The sequence below is a fragment of the Triturus cristatus genome, chromosome 1_1, assembly GCF_964204655.1.
Source record: "Triturus cristatus chromosome 1_1, aTriCri1.1, whole genome shotgun sequence".
Lineage (NCBI taxonomy): Eukaryota > Metazoa > Chordata > Amphibia > Caudata > Salamandridae > Triturus > Triturus cristatus.
In genome coordinates, this window is record NC_140579.1 from 5,183,411 (window position 1) to 5,201,907 (window position 18,497).

The 18,497-nt window shown below is 46.5% G+C and overlaps 1 protein-coding gene across 1 annotated transcript in view; it reads right to left on the minus strand.

The window, feature by feature from the left end:
* LOC146869070 (E3 ubiquitin-protein ligase TRIM39-like) overlaps window positions 1–18,497 on the minus strand; it is a 183,767-nt gene that overhangs the window by 133,310 nt on the left and 31,960 nt on the right. The window contains exon 2 of the mRNA XM_085653375.1: window positions 1,276–1,371. Coding sequence (XP_085509501.1) covers window positions 1,276–1,371 — 96 coding nt within the window. The remainder of the gene's footprint in view (window positions 1–1,275; window positions 1,372–18,497) is intronic.

The window sequence follows — 18,497 nt, forward strand, 5'->3', positions numbered from 1 at the left end:
TAATTCTGTTCAGCCGTTCGGGCTGTACCTTCGACTAAAGGTCCTATGGGAAAATGCATGGGGAAAACGCGTTTTGGGACCCCCCTTTTTTCTCAGCCCCCGCTTGACGAATCACCCCGAGACTTTCAGGGTAGGAGCTGAGCGGAGCGCTCCATTAGTTTTGAAAATTTCACGAGGATTCGTCAACCGGCGCCAAAGTTATTCAAAATAGAATTTTCAGATTTCCTATGGAAACTCGGTCCTAACTATAACTATCTACTGGCGACCACCAGTAGATAATATATATCTATATATATGCTTAGGTTTTAAGGTTTATTGTTCCCGGAAATAAATGGTCAAAATTTAAATACTGTAGAGCCTGAAAGCTAATGTAGAGGAAAAATTAATACAAGATAAATGAGACCTGAATTAATAAGAAATGAGTTTGTGATTCTTTAATGGAGTACTGAAAATTAATTAAATGTTTCCTAGGCTTTAACTGTGTTTTAACAGGTTCTAAATCACCATCAACCAGTCCAACTAATTGGTCCGTCGACCAAGTGGTGGAGTGTCTTGATGTTAAGCTCAGGATTTGATAGGCGCAGATGTATATAATGTATATAATGTATATAAGGTAAAGAAATGTAATCCTGATAGATAATAAGGTACCCACCATATTGTCCAGTGCTTTTTCTCCTGTGTGCGGATTCAAGTGAGGCGAGTGCATGTTGGTGTTATGGGCCCCACCAATGAATGAGTGTATGAATTAGTGTCTGTGACGACGAGTCTGTGACACAGGGAGAATATGTAAATTTGCCTTTCCCCCTGGATCATGGTCACTACTGTAACAATGGCGAAAGCCATTTGCAGCTTGGGAATATTTTCACTGATCAGAAGTAGCTCTTGTTATAGCAAAGGATGGAGACTTCTGCCTTAACAGGTAGTAATGCACTTTAATAATATCCTTGTTACCATCACCCCTTGGACAGTGGTCGCCTCTCCAGAGAAGACATCTAAGGACAAATCAGGATAACAGTTTCTCACCTTTACACAACATCCGAGAAAAACTCTTGAATACTCACGGGGTCTTAAAGTGACTTTATGCCTTTACATGAGTGCACGCTGCAGGTGATAGTTTCAAAGTACAGTCAAGAAAACCCAAATCTAGGTATGGCAGACCACCCCCCCCCCCCCCCCCCCGACACATATTCTTTGGTCTTGCTGTTAACTTGTAAAGCAAGACAATATTTAGAGTGCTTGCTCCAGCTACTGGTATATCAATTAGTTTTCTCTTACCTCCTGTTGTGTCACTTTCGTCTCCTCTTTGCGATGCAGTTCTAGCGTATCCTCCAGTTCTTTCTTCAAACATGCTAGATAACTTTGAAACTTCTCCTAAAAGAAGAAAGTCTATATTTTCAAAACCGTAAACATATTACGCAACTGCCTACATAGGTTCTCTGGTGTAGGAAGGGGGATGCGGGCCGCCCAGGGTTTCATCACTGAGGGGGGTGACAAAATGGCAAAAATATGTGTTTTAAAATAAAAAGCTCTCTCCCCACCCATTCTCTAGCTCAGTCAACAAATGCAACAAAACGCGGCTGTGTAGTGGAGAGCCTATGGATAAGGAATGGGATGGGGTGCAATGGGGGGGGCGGATGTGACAAGAAATTTTCCGCACCGGGTACCACCTGACCTTGCTACGCCACTGCATAGGTTGAGATACATACTTTATATTTGTCTTTTCATAAAAGTGTATGTTAGTGCCAAAGGTACATGAAGATGCCTTTTGCAGTTATCAGAGCAACACATCTAAATGCATGCCAGAAGGGTACACTACCTGGGCAGTAACTTTTAAAGCATGCTATTTTGGCAGTACATCTGACATTTTATCTGGGTACAGGATTTTTTAAAGTTACTGGCATGTTCTTAGGTGCCGCACTGTGATGATTTTATATTTCAGACATACGAATGCAGAAGTTTCTTCTCGCAAATGCACAGAATAAATACAACAGCCATAGCAGTATCCACCCCTTTAAAGACCTTGAAGCCTAGAAGAAACAAACCCACTGCCCCTTGGTTTTCTGAAAACCCAAGGCAGCAGAAACAAGAAGGCAGAAAACAAGACGGACTCTGCGGAAAGGGCTACAATTCCACTGAAAAAGACAAATATAAGGCCAGCCATGCCATGTATAATAAAAACCTTGTGCTTAAAGCAAAGTCAACATATTTTACCCAAAAAATAACTGATGCCAATAATTCTCCAAAAGAGCTTTTTAAGGTTGTGGTTAGCATGGCATCACCTCCCAGTACCCGGAACAACAACTTCCAGGACTTCTGTAACACTTCGGCTCATTTCTTCATGGATAAGAGTAGTCCAAATATACAACATTTTTGGAGAGAAGCATCAATCTAGGGGCCTATTAGCATAGCTGGCGGATCGCCACTGCCGGGCCAGCGGTGGCGATCCGCCCACCAAATTACCCATCTTCTCCCCCCGCCATATTAGTATGGGGAGGGGCATCACGGCGGAAAGACCGTCCGCCGCTTTTCCACCGTTGGATTCCCGGCCGGGCGGAAAAGGCCCTCAATATGGTGGTGCATTTTCAGTGCCTTTCCATGGCGGAGACTCTGCCATGGAAAAGAATGCGGAGTCCACTTCGGGGGGGCGTTGCGGGCCCCCGGGGGGGGGGTGGAGGTCTGCACTTGGGGGGTACCCATGGTACCCCCCAACATTGGCATATACAAGGTGGCAGGCACTGCGCGGTGCCTGTCACGTTGTGCATGCCAATGCACAACATGCATATATTGCATTGCGGCGGGTGCTGCTTACAGCACCGCCCGCCACAATGTAATATATGCGGGATGTCACCGCCAGGGTGGTGGTGGCATCCTAATTTCCATGGCGGGACCGCCGCAACTCTGGAGGTCGGTCCCGTGTACCGTTACGTTGGCCATTGTAATGGACCAGTTAGTCTGGACGATTACCCCCTAAATATGCCTATTCTGGAAAATCCATATTTTTCAAATGTATCCCCTCTTACTCCACAGCAAGTAACTTCGCTTATTAAAACAACTGAATGAGGCTCTCCCTTGGACCCGTGTCCTCCCTCTATCATTAACATGGCTGCGGAAATGGTGTCAGAATACTTGACCATGATTTTTAAAGCTATGTTGTCTTCTGGACTCTTCCTTTGGTCTGGAAAGAGGCCTACACCCATCCTGTGCTAAAAAAGCGCCAATCTCAATTCTGGGGATTCAAACAACTATAGACCTATTTCCCGCCAACCCCTACCTGCCAAGATGATTAAAAAAGCATTGAATCAGCAACTGGGTCAATTCTTATTTCATCATTTGTTGCTAGATACCATTCAATTCGGTTTCGGGAGTGGTCACAGTACCGAAACAGCCCTGATAAAGACTACCAATGAAATCTGAACTAGAGTGGGTGGCGGTAGTAGCGCACCTTTGGTGCTCCTTGACTTATCAGCAGCCTTTGATAAGGTCGACCTCAACATCTCGATCAACTGTCTCAGGGCTGTCGGTATCAAGGGGTCTACCCTCAAACTTCTAGGATCCTTTCTTTCGGAAAGGAAATAGATGGTGGCCCTTGATCCCTTTGTATCGGAACCCTTTAGTCCGCCTTGAGTGGTTCAGCAGGGGTCAGCCCTTAGCCCCACGTTTTTTAACGTACATGTTAAACCTCTGGCAGCCTTGATGAGATCCTTTGGTTTTGACCTGACCTCCTACATCGATTACACTCAGATTGTGGTTGCCATGTCTCCCGAAAATATTCACACTGGCGTAAATTTAAGTAATTGCATGGTAGCAATTGGTCACTGGATGAGCCAAAATTGTCAATAACGTAACTTTGCGAAAACTTAAGACATCTTGTTTGGGAATAACCAGATTTTATGGGCCCCAGCTTGGTGGCCCCAAGAAATGGGTTCCCTGTAGTGAGGGCTGCCCTTTACATACATAGCTAAGTTAGCATAACCGCGTTAGATGTTAGAAAGCCATCTTGCCACTTTTGCTGCTTTTGCACACGACACTGCAGTTAGATGTTATTTGAAATCTGCAGGCTCGCATGAGAACTGTCTGTTGTTCACATCCATAGCCGTGAGCTGCGACCTTGGTCTGAACATTGTGTACAGAAACAGTCTGGGTCGCCAGACAATGCATGTTTTTGAATTCAGGTTGATCGACCCACTATTTAGCCATAACACGCACGCAGCTGCAAATACCTGAAAGTCGAATGCTTTTAATATTGCCGTCTGCATGCTTTACACACATTCTGAAGAAGAGCTTTCCCAGGAGCAGAGCACACCTGATCCTGTGATGTGATCCCACTAAGCTGATCTTTACGGTATGGGGTTCCCCATTGAAGCCTAGAGACCTTTTATTGGTATAATAATATTAGTTTACTAGCGAAAGGAAGGTGGTTGTATTCCACTATCATTTGTATTATGATTTCTCCTTTCATTTTCTATGGTATTGTAACAATGCTGATGGTTTTGATTTTAATCGTTTGCGTGCTTATGTTAGCCAAAGTACTGCATCTTAGGACACAAGGTTTATAAAATAAACTCCTTAAACTTTACCGTGTCTTTGTTTACTCTTGTTGTGGACTGATATGAGAATAATAACGAACAGGTATTTCTAATTCCCACCATTCCTGAGAGTACTCTAAGTCGCTTGTTCTGGGTTGTCTATACATTGGGACCTCTGAGATAATACGGATAACGAATGGGACACTGATGCTGGTCGGATAGGGGTTCTGGGTTCTGAGGTGAGTTTTTGGTACACCACAATTCACTGAGGTCCTGGTTTCCTGCGCATAGTTCTGTGCATGAGCAGAATCCCTGCAACATGGCGCACCTAACGTTTGGTCTATTGATTTGAAACACCTTAGTAGTGCTTGTATTAGTCCATGACACCCTCACTCTTGTTTCCGGATGACGGGAGTGATGGATTTTAACCTACCTATTACTGACGTAATAGGTTCATTCAAGCTTGATCATTCAAAAGGTGTCTGAACCCTAGTGCTACTGATTAAACTCGTTGTAGATCATCTTTCTGTGTCCATATGGCGGTCGATATTCCGGCACATAGTCGTGCATCTCTACGACGTCACTTGACGCAGTATGGGGTGCCGGACGAAGGAATGGCTGTAATTTTTGTGGTTAGTGCCGACGCAGCGTTTCCTTATGAGTTGTTTTACTCTTGGGTGACTTTGCCGGCGGTGGATGAAGACGATGATACGTTTCATTCCTATACGGCCACGCAGCTACCTGCAAACTATACGCCATATAGGACTCAAGAAATTCCTATTTCTGCCTGGCAGCATAGTATTTGGTTTAATGGCGCCCTTTTCCCCATGCGGTTACACCGGCTAGAATGGGCCCTTTGTCCATAGCAGGAGCCACATGGCCGGTGCTAGCCGGATTTACGCCTCATCCCCGCTATCTACATGTGGCGGTGGCTGAGTGGCGTGTGCTCTACACAGCCCTTATTACAGTGCATAGGGCTTTAGTGCAGTACGTGTCACGCAACGTGCAGGTGGGGGCACCTGCTATTGCGGGACAACCGACTGATCACCACGCAGTGGTTATTAGTCCTGTTATGGTTAATTCGGTAATGGGCAAGCGCCACCAAAATAAGGATGAATTACCTTGGCTTGCTGAGAAATTTGACCAATTGGAAGCAGTTTTTCCGAATACTACTCCTGTGGAGAAACACAGGATACTCACCATTAGTTTGCCGAAAGACTTAGTCCCAGAAATGGCCGATTGCGACAACTGGGGCAAGGTCTTTGCTGCGACCTACTCGAAGTGCTTTGGCACTCCGTCTATGTCCGTGCTCCCCTCCGTCATTAAGCGTGTTCAAGACAATCACGGAGCGGAGGCAGCTGTGGAATTGGGAATGCGACTTGTCGGGATGTTCGATGTGGTTGCATCCATGGTAATGGGCAACCTCAATTCCAGGTGGCTAATAAATTAGATGCCGTGGACGTACTCGACAGACCCAAGCGATTCGCAAAAATTATTGCGGAAGCTTATAGAACTGTTGGTCGTAGTGCCTTGGGTGTTAAACCAACAGTGAAAGTTCCTGATTTGATACAGCAAACTACGGTGAGCTCGTCTGGTGACGACAAACGCCCAAATTTTCCGAAACAAAATTGGCGTTCAAAGAAACAGGGGAAGCAGCAACAGAAACATGGGTCTCGTCCTGCCTCACCCGTTCAGTCAACTAGTGAACGCACATATGATCTGCGCGATCGCTCTAGTATTAAGTCACCTGATAGATTTCAGGTTTCTGAACAACGTTCTCCTCGTTCTTCACAGGAAACATCGGCTTCATAATCCGGTGGCGGAGACCGTGGGAAAGGACGGGGTGCCCAACAAGGACGTGAGCAACCCCGTCAGACTGACGGTAAAGGCAAGCAAGACTAGTTTGCACATCAACGGCCCCCGTTTCAAAAGAAGAAGGTTGCTCCACTAACAGCGAGGTATGCCACAAATAGTGCGGACGCAGCTTCTGAAGCTGACATGGGCGATAACGCTGCTCGACAGCGCGGCGGAAGTTACAGTAGTGCGACAAGCACTGCGTCCATGTCTGGAGGCGGCAGCAACTGACACGTTCATTACTGTTAATACTTCTGACACTAGAGTGGCTCCCCCTGACCGACTATATGACATAGTCCTCTTAATTGAAGGTGACATATGACGTACAATTCAAGGGATTTTTTTGGATAATCTGACCTCTTCTTATGACATACTCTTAGCGGAGGCAGACTGGCCCCCGGCTTTCATTTTAGATGCTCCTAGAGGGGAGGAGGTAATCCTCCCGTCCTTTGCGCACACAGTGCCAAAGGACCAAGCTAAAAAGTTCGCTGAGGAGTGGGCTCTGGTGCTTGCACCAGAGTTATATCGTACTCAAGTCGGCTGGGATAAATTGTCCCCCCAACCATGAGATTCCATTGCGGTCTGAGCCCCAGCCACAACCCCAATATCCCATGCGCCGAGAAGCTAGACCTCACGTCGCGGAAATCCTTGAACAATTGGAATATCAAGGAGTTATTGAAACATGTGTGTCACCAATGAATAATCCTTTATTCACTGTGACGAAGCCTGATGGGTCGTACCGCCTAGTTTTAGATTACCGGCATTTAAACTCTCATTGCCGGACTTGTGCGGTACAGAATACTCACAGTTCGGCTCTCGTCGATAGTCTCATGCAAAAAAGGTTTAAAACCACACTTTAAAAGCCATAACCGGTCCTCTATTAGCAGTCAGTGGACAGCGTTTACTTCGGGCGGCAAACAAAAACAGTTTAAAAGACTAGCCATGGGCTACAAAAATAGCCCTGGCGTCTTTGCCGCACGTGTAGTCTCTCTTTTAGAGAGCATTGACCCTGATGCGTACTCGTATGTCGACGATATCTATCTCACAGACGACGAGTTTTGGCCGCATCTGAGTCGCGTTGATCGCATCATTGTTATGTTAGCAGACTTCGGTTACAAATTTAACTTTGCGAAGTCTCACATTGCAGAGTTTACAGTGCTGTTCTTGGGCTATGAGCTCAACAATGAAGGTCGAGGTTTGGCTCCTCACTTTCTAGAGAAGTGCGCATGCCTGCGCGCTCCTACAACACTGAAGAAATTGCAATCTTTGCTGGGCTTTCTGAATTTCGGTCGTACGTACATTCCTGATTATGCCCAGCGTATCAAGCCGCTTTATGCCTTGGTACAACCTACTTTTTCCAAATCGTGCTGGCTGCCGGCGCATTCAGCTATTTTGCAATTACTGCAAGCTGATCTTCTTGCTTCAAAATACTTACTGACACGTGACAACTGCACTAGCCTGGTGATAAGAATTGTGCCAGGCACAGTGGGTTTCACGTACTTAACGTTCAATGAGGGCGATACTGTCCCCATTGTCTACAAATCACACCTGTACAATTCGACTGAAACTGCGTTTTTCCTCTGTCGAGAAAGTTCTAATGGCGGTGCAGATGGCGATTCTTAAAGAACGAGCGCTGTCGCAAGGAAAACGCATGTTGGTTGTCACACCATATCCTGCCCTTGAGGCAGTGACAAAAGCGAGTGTACCAAATTCTAAAGCTTTGCATCCACGGTGGATACAATGGGCCACTTCCTTGACATCGCCTGATGTCACCTATATCTTTGATGCCTCATTACAGATTCAGGAGTACTTGCAGTATGAATTCGTTCATCCAGCTCCTCTGTCTTTGCGCCCGCTCGAAGATTACCATTGTGTCATTTACACTGACTGTTCCGCGCAACCGGCGACTGGATCGAAGCATGCCTATTCAGCGGCCTGCGCAATTGTGGTGGGTACATTCGTAAATGGTGAATTCCAATCTGATGTCGTGCATACGCAGTCATTGGGTGATTGTACCGCACAATTAGCGGAGCTTCGTGCTCTGGTGCTTGCACTGGAATTAGCTGACCCTCGTGTGACTACTCTTATAGTAAGTGACTTGTTTTATTGTGTTCAATCCTACAACGACAATCTACATTTTGGGTCGAAAAATGAATATCGGGATTCGAAAGGTAGCACTATTAACCATAAAATGCTTTGGGTTCGAGTGGCAGAACTTAAAGAACGACTGCCACTCGTGAATGTAATTCACACTCTTGGTCACCAAAAATTTGGTGCCCATGCTGTCAGAAACAGCTTGGCTGACGAGGCAGCAAAAACAGCAGTGGCGACGTACTTAGTTGCAGCAGTTACAAGATCCAAAACTAAGATCGATGATGACTTCTTGGCAGCTATCGCTGCTACGGAGAAGGGAACTAATTACCCGAGAGGTTTCCCTTCTCGTTACCATTATCACTTAAGTCCTGATAACGTCCCGTTAGTGAGGATTAACGATGTTGGTGACAGATTGATTCCCAACGCGGACTGCAGACCATCTTTGATATTAGCAGCTCACGAGGGTATGGCCTCTGCCCACGCCGGTGTTGCAGCCACTGTATATCTGTTACAACGTTACTGGTGGTGCAGTTTATATAAACAAGCTCTCCCTTATGTTCTTATTTGTGACATTTGCCAGCAGATTAAACCTTCAACTGCTGCGCGCCCACCACAAACTCAGTTGTATATATCTAATAAACCACTTGGGTGCGTTTATTTAGATCACTGTGGTCCTTTTTTCTCTGATACTGCGTACAAGTCTGAGGTTCTGTAATTCTCAAGTCTGACTCCATTTTGTTCTGTGCCACCATTTTGTGTTGCCCTCACGTAGGCCTGTGAAGGTAGCCTGGCGAATAAAGTGGCCTGGCCTTCTTAGTTCATGTATACATTAACTAGGTTTCTTTTTGACTCTGAAATAAACTGTAAGAAACTGACCTCTGCACCTTAAACTGACCCCCCAAAGCCAATTTCCCTGATCGATCTTTGTCTGAGATTGCCAATCAATGTTCAGGACATCGTTAACTTTTAGTTTCCTTGCACATGCCTTATCTTGTTCAGCATCTGTTACCGTTTCTTTTTTATGTTTCTTCATTACATGGGTTATGCTTTCAATTATAGGTTTGTCCGGCTTGTGGAGATTGAATTTGGGACATTCCTAATAATCAACTTTTGGGTTGGGATACTCTAAATTGAGTTTTTGTTATGTGACACTTTGTTTGAAAATGTACCTTATTGGCTAGAATTTTGTGCAGTGGGTGTACATTTATAATGTGAATATTGGGTATAAAAGGAGACGTCTCATCTTAGTAAAATGAGCAGTCGCCTGAGAATTTACACCGTGATGTATTTCTAGGATCACTGTTACTAGCTTCGTACCATAGCGCTAACGCGTACTCGTGTAGCTTTATTCACGAGATTTTTTATCTTATTTTAAATATACTGTTATTCGCGCTGCTACTCCTGGCGCTTGGCGCTTTTGTTGTTTATTGCTTGGGGGATTTAGTTAGCTCTAACTTGCATTATAAAATCTTGAAAACTCACCTGCACTTTGCGGGATTTAGTTAGAACCCAGACTTCGGGGGGATATTGAGGACGTGATCGCGGCGTCCCGGCCGCCATCTTGGGTGAGGCTCCTGGATCGGGCCACCTTCAGGTGACATCTTTGGTGGGTCTAGAGGTTTTTCCTCGTAGGACTCCCGCGCGGTCTCTTCACCACAGTATATAAGGGATGTGTGTACCGGCGCGCAGCGAGCGCGACGGCGGCGCGCCGGAGGTGCACCAGAGGTAAGCCCGTTTGCGCCCGTTCGCGCACAGGTCGTGCCGGGAGCCGGGGATTCTGCCCCATCGTCCGATGTCCGGTTAATTTATACTAGAGACATGCTGTTACACCTGGACCCAGGTATGGCTATGCGGCGCCAGCCCCAAGCCACCACTAGGTGTAGGCAATCCCTGTCGTGTGGTCTGCTGAATGTGAGATCCCTTTGTAAACATCACATGGAAATTGCACTGCTCATAGAGTCCTGCGAGTTAGATGTTCTCTTCATGACAGAAACGTGGACTAGAGTGGACTGTGCGGTGGAATTGGGGCTGGCGTGCCCTCCTGGTTATAAGATCAGACATAATCTGCGGGAGGGAGCTAGAGGAGGCGGCGTGGGTTTCATCTGCAGGGAATCGCTTAATGTCTCACTACTTGAGACTAAGAGTACCCAGGGCTGTGAGACTATGGGCTTCTCCCTGACAGATCAGGGAGGTACTCTCTATTCTGGCCTGCTGTGCTATCGACCCCCTGCCAGCACTCTGTCAGCTGTATCTGAGTTAATTGATACCATCTACGAGCTTTCTAACACCCATGCCAGGACTTTGATTCTGGGAGATTTTAATCTACGGCCAGATGGATCCACAAGGTCTGTCCTCTCAGATCTGGTCCAGGCCTGTAGTAACATTCACTTGCAGCAGCTGGTGCACTCACAGACCCACACTAAGGGACACACTCTTGACTTGATCTTTGCTGATGCCAAACAGGTAGTGGTTTGTGACATCCTCCCTCAGTGTTGGACGGACCATGCCCTAGTTCTCTTTTCCATCGCACTACCTACGGTAACATCTGGGAGTGGAAGTATCTGAGCTAGGACCAAGACGGGTAGGCAGTGGTCAAGGCTGCTAAAACAATCTTGCCTTCCGTCTCTGTTGGGTGGGGAATTCCCCCTAGGAGACAGTGTGGATGCGAGTTATGAGTGTCTCAGCCGTAATATCCTCAGTTCCCTGGAGGCGGTGGCCCCCCTGCGGAAAAATCAGGGATAGATCCAAGATCGCTATGCCTTTGTCTACAGCGGAGTTGTCACAACTGAAGCTCTGCTGTAGACGAGCAGAGCGTGTTTGGAGAAAACAATACCTGGAATCTGAGAAAGCCCTTTTTAAAAAGGCATTAGTGAATTACAAGACGCAGATTAAGGGCGCCAAAGCGAGATTCCTTGAGGAATCGCTTTTAAATGCAGCCAATAAAACGCAGGCCTTATTTAAGATCGTTAGGGATCTTTCTCGACCTGCTTGTGCTGCTAATGACATCCTTGCCTCCCAGGCTTTATGTAACTCTTTGGCGCAGGCCTTCGAAGACAAGATCGCTTTGATCTTAAGCAAGCTCGCCCCGGTGTCTTTGTCTGCTACTCAACCTATGCGTGGCCCTGTACCTGTGATTGACATAGTGACGACGGGGGTAGATGACAGACAGGCACAGTTAGATAGTTTTCCCCTTCCGTCTTTGGAGGAGTTTTGCCTGTTGGCCAATAGCATATCCTCTGGCTCCCCTCGGGACCCATTGCCACACAAATACTGGAAAGTATTCCAGGCGGAGCTTTTTCCTCCGCTGCACGCTATCTGTTGTCAGTCTCTCTCAACGGCACGAGTTCCGGAGTGTTGGAAAATAGCAGTGGTCTCCCCATTATTGAAGAAGGAAAATCTGGACTCCACCTGCCCTGCGAACTATAGACCTATTTCGCTGCTCCCTTTTCCCATTAAGATTCTGGAGAAGCTGGTTACTAAACATCTGTCCAGTTTTATGGAGACCAATCTCCGTTTGGATGTGAATCAATTTGGTTTTAGACCGTTTTGGACGATCTTCGTTCGCGAGTCGACACTGGACGAGCAGCCTTTTTAGTGTTGCTCGACATGTCGGCCGCGTTCGACACGGTTAACCATGACATTTTGGTCAGAAGGCTGGAGGAGGCAGGTGTGAGGGGTTTGGCCCGTGATTGGCTGGTCTCCTACCTGGGAGATAGACGTCAGGTAGTGGCCCTGCCACCGTTCCAGTCTGACATCAAAGTGGTCGAGCAGGGCGTCCCGCAAGGGTCTGCCATCAGCCCTATTTTGTTCAATCTCTACCTTCGACCTTTGGTGAGCTTGATTAAATCATATGGCATCTCGTTCATTAATTATACAGATGATACGCAGCTCATCTTTTCCATCGAGGGCAAGGATGCAGTGCCTTTGGAGACTTTTCATCAATGCATGGCGTCTACTGCGGATTGGCTGAGGCAAAATTCCTTGCAATTTAACAGCTCTAAAACAGAGGTACTGCGTTGTTCGATGGATTGTGTTCCTCGGCCATTACCTCCTGACTTTTGGCCTACTTCCTTCCAGGACGCCCCTCCGGCAGCAGCCTCCGCCAGGAATTTGGGCGTGGTGCTTGGCCCTAATCTTCAATTGGACCTTTTTGTAAACAAAACTGTGGCCACTTGTATGGCGCTGCTTCGTATGTTGTGGAAAATTCTTCCGCTACTACCGGCCTATGCTCGGCCAGAAGTGGTGCGGGGCACCATATTGAGCAGGCTGGATTATTGCAACGCATTATTGCTAAGAGCACCGGCTAACCTGGTGGTTAAGCTGCAGTGTGTGCAGAATATGGCTGCCAAACTGGCTCTTTCTCGGCGCCGCTCTGATTCATCTTCTATGGCGCTGGTGAACCTTCACTGGCTGCCCATTTCACAGCGGATTATTTTTAAAGCACTTTGTTTAGTGTTTAAAGGACTTTATGGCCAAGGACCTGCTCCGCTGCAGGAAATGTTTACATGGTATGTGCCCACACGCTCCCTTCGTTCCTTGTCAGCACATTTAGTGGTAATCCCGAAGGTTTTGAGGGCCCGGATGGGCGGGCGGTCATTTAAATTCGTGGCAGCCAAGTATTGGAACTCTTTACCCTCGTCGTTGAGAAGCTCGGGAGATTTCTCCTCTTTTAGGAAGGGATTGAAAACGTATCTTTTTCCTAGGTCAGATTAATCCTTCTGTCTTTGTGTTTCGTGCGTTATTGGTAAAATGTCTAAGCGCCAGGATACCCTTCGGGTGACAGTCTGCGCTATACAAATACGCGATACATACATACATACATACTAGTTGCAGCTAATAAACTTGGTCACTGATGCCATCCAGAAGTATTCCGTGTCTCTGTATACCAAGACAGGTGAACTCGAAGATCTTAGGCGTGCCCCTGACGCCGCTGGGTTAAACCCCGGTTCTTCAACTTCAGCGGTACTGGTCCAAGCCCGAAGATTGTGAGGAGCCCCGTGAGGAAATTCTGGAGGACGGCCGCCACTTCAACCACCCCTGCATGTCGACGTGGACCGAAGGTTTTTTTCTGCAAGGCTTCCCCTTTCCGACGGCTGCAAAGGACTGCTGCCCTGACTGTCGCCCTGTCTTGGACGCTCTTGTGATGATTTGTAAGGCGAGACGTTAGACGGTCTTCACGTGGCATGACAGACATTTTGGTTAAGTATAAGTGGGTCGCTCCCACGACTTTGTTTTGTTTCTTGGTTTTGATTCGGCCATTGCAATAGTCGAAGCCGGGGGGTTCGTATATTTGCGAGTGTATCATTTTTGATAACCCCTTGAAGTTTGAAGCAAGACTAGTGAGCTAAAAGATGCCTGGTTTTAGCAAATTTAGGAAATGGTTTTGTTGTAGTTGTAATAGGGATTCCCGATTGGAGGACTCGTGTCCGATACCTCCGGTTGGAACTCCAACTTATGAGGTCTATTCAAAGCATGGTGTAGGTCCCATTACCTTTAATGAAATATGGGTCCGTTATACAAGGAAAGATGGTGTTTTACGATGGCCCCAACATGGTAGTTTTGAATCAGATGTTTTAGATAACCTAGAAGTTGCACTATTTAAGAAGAAAACCCGGCCGGCGATGTTTTACTCTTTCCGCCTTTGGCGTAAGGAAGCCAAACAGGGAGAAATTAAGCAAGCTAAGAGAGATAGGAAGGAAAGGAATATATCGGTAATGCAAGCTGCTAGGCAGTTTGAGGAAGATGAAGAAGATCGTGCGATTGAAGTGTCAGATAGACAACATTGCATGGCCATTGACAAATGTTACCCGGCTTTGCCACCTCCCCTTTCAAATGTGACTGTAGACCTTGAAAAGGATCCTTTGATGTCACATTTACTGAGATTACCACCCCCTTATGTGCAGGGTGCTACTGCACCTCCGTTACCTCCAGTTGTTGCACCCCTTGTTGTCGTTCAACCCCCTGTTGTTGTTCAGCCACCCGTTGCTTCACAGGTGGTTCGTCCTCCCCCGGCGCAGCCCCCTCCAGGGCCGCCAGCCTTGCCACCAGCCTTGCCTCAGACTCCTTTACCTTACACTCCTTTATCTTCGACTTCTCTTATTTCTGTCCCTACGTCTCTGTCACCTCAAAACACTTTGTCTCCTGTCCTCATGTCAACTTCTTCTCCTTCTGCTCGGCAACGAATGACTGAGACTGTCACTAGTCTTTTGTCTCCTTTCTTTGGGTCACTGAATATGACCCCTGTTTCTGAACGTAAGCAGAGACGTAGTTAGCTCCCTGGTCCCGAAGAGCGGGCAGTGTTAGATCTCCTTGCTCGTAGATGGGTTTCGAATACCTCCAAGTACAGTCCACAAGTGGTTATGGATATCTTCCTACAAAAGGTATGTTTTTGATGTCATGTGTCCTTCCTTCGTCAGGAGTGGGAAGATAATGAGTTGGGTTCAATTCCACTGGAATTGCTTAATGTTCAGTCTGAATTTGCTAAAGGGACGATAGTGGGTTCCGATGTTGAGGAAGCGGTAGAGACACTACTCACTTTAAGGTCTAGACTTCCACCTCAGTCATTGTTCGAACCTGACCCTTCTATTAGGAGAAAAGTGAAGCAGTATCCTATGAGAAAGGTTCCCCCTGTATGGAGAGAGGCAGTTTTGGCTGATGCCGCTCATGGTATTGCGGCTGCACCGGCTCATTTTCAGCGAGTGTGGGTGCATGTCCCTTGGAAGAGAGCTGAGGTCCTGGCTCTTAAGCAGACTTTGCCTGACCCCCGTAAAAATCCTGCTGGTTATTATAAGGAGTTGTCTCAGACAGTTGATGCGTGTGTTATGAATTTAGCTGACATAGATATGTTGATGGGTGATATAGTTCCTCAACCCTTGTGGGCGAAGATCTGTCACGAGGATCACGCGCCAGAGTTAGGAGATACGTGGGTTAATATTACTACTGCAGATGGTCGGCAGGTAGGAGGTGCCAAACCTAAACCCTTAGTTGCAGAACTACCTGGTAGGATTATTAATTTAATGAAAACTATGATGCCTCCTCTGCGGGTGAATTGGGACAAGTTAGCAGCATGCAAACAAAAGAAAGACGAAAGCGTGTCTGATTTCTTCACTAGGTTTGAGGAAACATTCATTGATCATAATGGTCAGGATATGAGTACAGAAGGTGGTCAGAGGTTGTTTGTAGATAAGTTTGTTTTTAATTTACTTCCTGAACTTTCTAATAAGTTAAAGGACTCTGAGAGTTCATGGGCTGTTTCTTCTTCGGCTCAGATATTGGTTACTGCACAATACTATGAGAATAGAGATAAAGATGAGAAGGATAAAGTAGAGAAGAAGACTAGAGAATTAAAAATGAAAGTTCTTCTGCAGCAGGCTTATCCGCCTCGCCCTAATCAGCGTCAGTTTCAGCAACCTTCCCAGTTTCAGCAACCCCCACAGTTTCATAAACTGTTGCAGAAGCCTGAGTCTTTTGCTTCCCGACTCCCGCTTGGCCCTAATCAGTGTGCTTATTGTAAAGAAGAAGGTCACTTCAAGAATAGTTGCCCGATCTTGCTACAGCGTGCGAATGGTATGTCTGGTCTGAGAGGTCGTGGTGGTTTCCAACAAGTACCTAGGGGTAGGGGACGTGGTACGTTTCCCCAGAATGAACGTTCCTTTTCCCCTCAGAATTCTATGAATTATTTTGACCAACAGAATGTTCCGACCGTCCAGTCCGCTCAATACTACACTGATGATTATTATGTTGGAAGTGAGAGTGCTGGTTTTAATGATAGTTAGGACAGCCATGGACAAAGGGAGGGAGTAGTGTCAGTTCCAGTAGACCAGAGTGGACCTTATGTTGAAGTGATTACATCAGGTGTGGCAGAACCTTTTCTTTTGGATACTGGTGCAGCAAAGAGTTCTATCATGCACTCTAAACTCCCCGGCGCACCTTTGTCTGGCTTGACCAATATTTCAGTAGGATTTTCTGGCGCCCCAGTTCGTAATCCGGTTTCTTGTCCTTTGCCCCTTTCTATTGGTCCCTGTGAATTGGAGGCTCCCTTTATTCTAACGACGGGCTGTGGCGAGAATCTGTTGGGTTTGGACTTGTTGAAAAGATTGCATACAACATTACATTGTTCTCCTTCAGGAGTACATCTTACGGTGGGTAAGAAAGTGATTTCCCCGATGTATCTGTCTGAGGATCGCCTTCCACTGGAACTGCGTTCTCTCCCTGATACACTTTGGGCTACAGGTCCCAATGATGTTGGTCTCTTACAGATTCCACCCTACGTTGTTACCCTTAAGTTGAATGCTAAATTACCTCGCATTCCCCAGTACAAAATTTCCAGTGATGGCGAAAGAGCTCTTTTAGCGATTATCTATGATTTAGTTGAGAAAGGTGTGGTTGAAGAAACGAGAGGTAATGTGTGTAACAGTCCTGTTCTGCCTGTCCTTAAGCGTACTGACTCTTCTCAGCCACCTGTGTATCGGTTTGTGATCGACCTTCGAGAGGCCAATAAGATCGTTGTGCCACAGTTTCCTGTTGTCCCGGACATTACTGCTTTATTGACTATGATCCCTGCCTCAGCTGCTTGGTTTTCAGTTATTGATCTGAAGAACGCTTTCTTCAGTATTCCGATTGCTGAGGAAAGTAGGGATATTTTTGGCTTCTCTTTAGGAGGCCGCAGTTTCCGGTTTAAGCGCGCTCCTCAAAGTTATTGTGAGAGTCCCTCCATTTACAGTCAGGCTTTGAAAACTCAGCTTGATACTCTTGCATTGCCTTCTGGTGTTAAGCTTATCCAGTATGTTGATGATCTGTTGGTTGCTGCTGATAATGAAGAGATTTGTAAAGAAGTTACTCTTTCTTTGTTGCGACACCTGTCTGACCTTCATCATAAAGTGTCACCTTTGAAGTTGCAGTATTGCCGCCAAGAAGTGACCTACTTAGGTCATCTCTTGTCGAAGGAGGGAAGGCGATTGACCCCAGAGCGTATTCAAGCGATTGCCCAAATGACTGTGCCATGCACACAGAGAGAGGTGCGTGCCTTCTTAGGTATCACCTCGTATTGTAGACAGTGGATTCCGAATTTTTCTTTGCTATTGAAACCTTTGTTGGCACTTACTCTTAAGGACACACCACACCCTCTTCCTTGGTCTGACGAATGTCAAAAGAGTTTTTCCGAATTGCGTGATGCATTGTGTTCTGCTCCGGTGTTGGGTACCCCCGACTACAGTAAACCTTTTACACTTTATGTACACGAGAGAGAAGGTTGTGCGTTGTCAGTGTTGACGCAACAATTTGGAGACAAGCAGCGCCCATGTGTGTATTTTTCAGCTACTTTAGATCCGGTAGCTAGGGCGTTGCCTAGTTGTCTAAGAGCTACAGCGGCAGCGGCTGTTTCTATCCGACAGTCTGCTGGTTTGGTATTGGATAATCCATTGATTGTGATGGTCCCACATGCAGTGGATACCCTATTGAATAGAACGAAGACTCAACATCTTAACAGTGCGCGTTTGTCAGGTTATGAGTTGACGCTTTTGGCTAGCCATGTGCACATAAAGCGGTGCAACACATTGAATCCAGCTACATTGTTGCCGATTTTTGTAGAGACAAATGCTCAGGAACAGCATGACTGTTTTCTCCCGACAGAGGAGGAAACGAAGGGTAGAGTTGATCTGAAAGATACTCCTCTTTCGAATCCTGATGGTACCCTATGGGTAGATGGTTAGTGCTTTAAGCTTCCGAATGGAGAGACGACTGCAGCATATGCTGTCACAACTTTGCACACGATTGTTGAAACAGCACGTATTGCACAGAATTCAGCGCAAGCAGCGGAGTTGATAGCATTGACTAGAGCGTTTGTGTTGTCAAAAGGAAAGAGAGTGAATGTTTATACTGATAGCCAATACGCATTTGGCGTGGCTCACAGTTTTGGTCGCTTGTGGAAAGAGAGAGGATTTCTTACTTCCCATGGTACGAAAATTCAGCATGGACAATTAGTGAGTGAACTTCTTGAATCACTTACTTTGCCGACCCAAATTG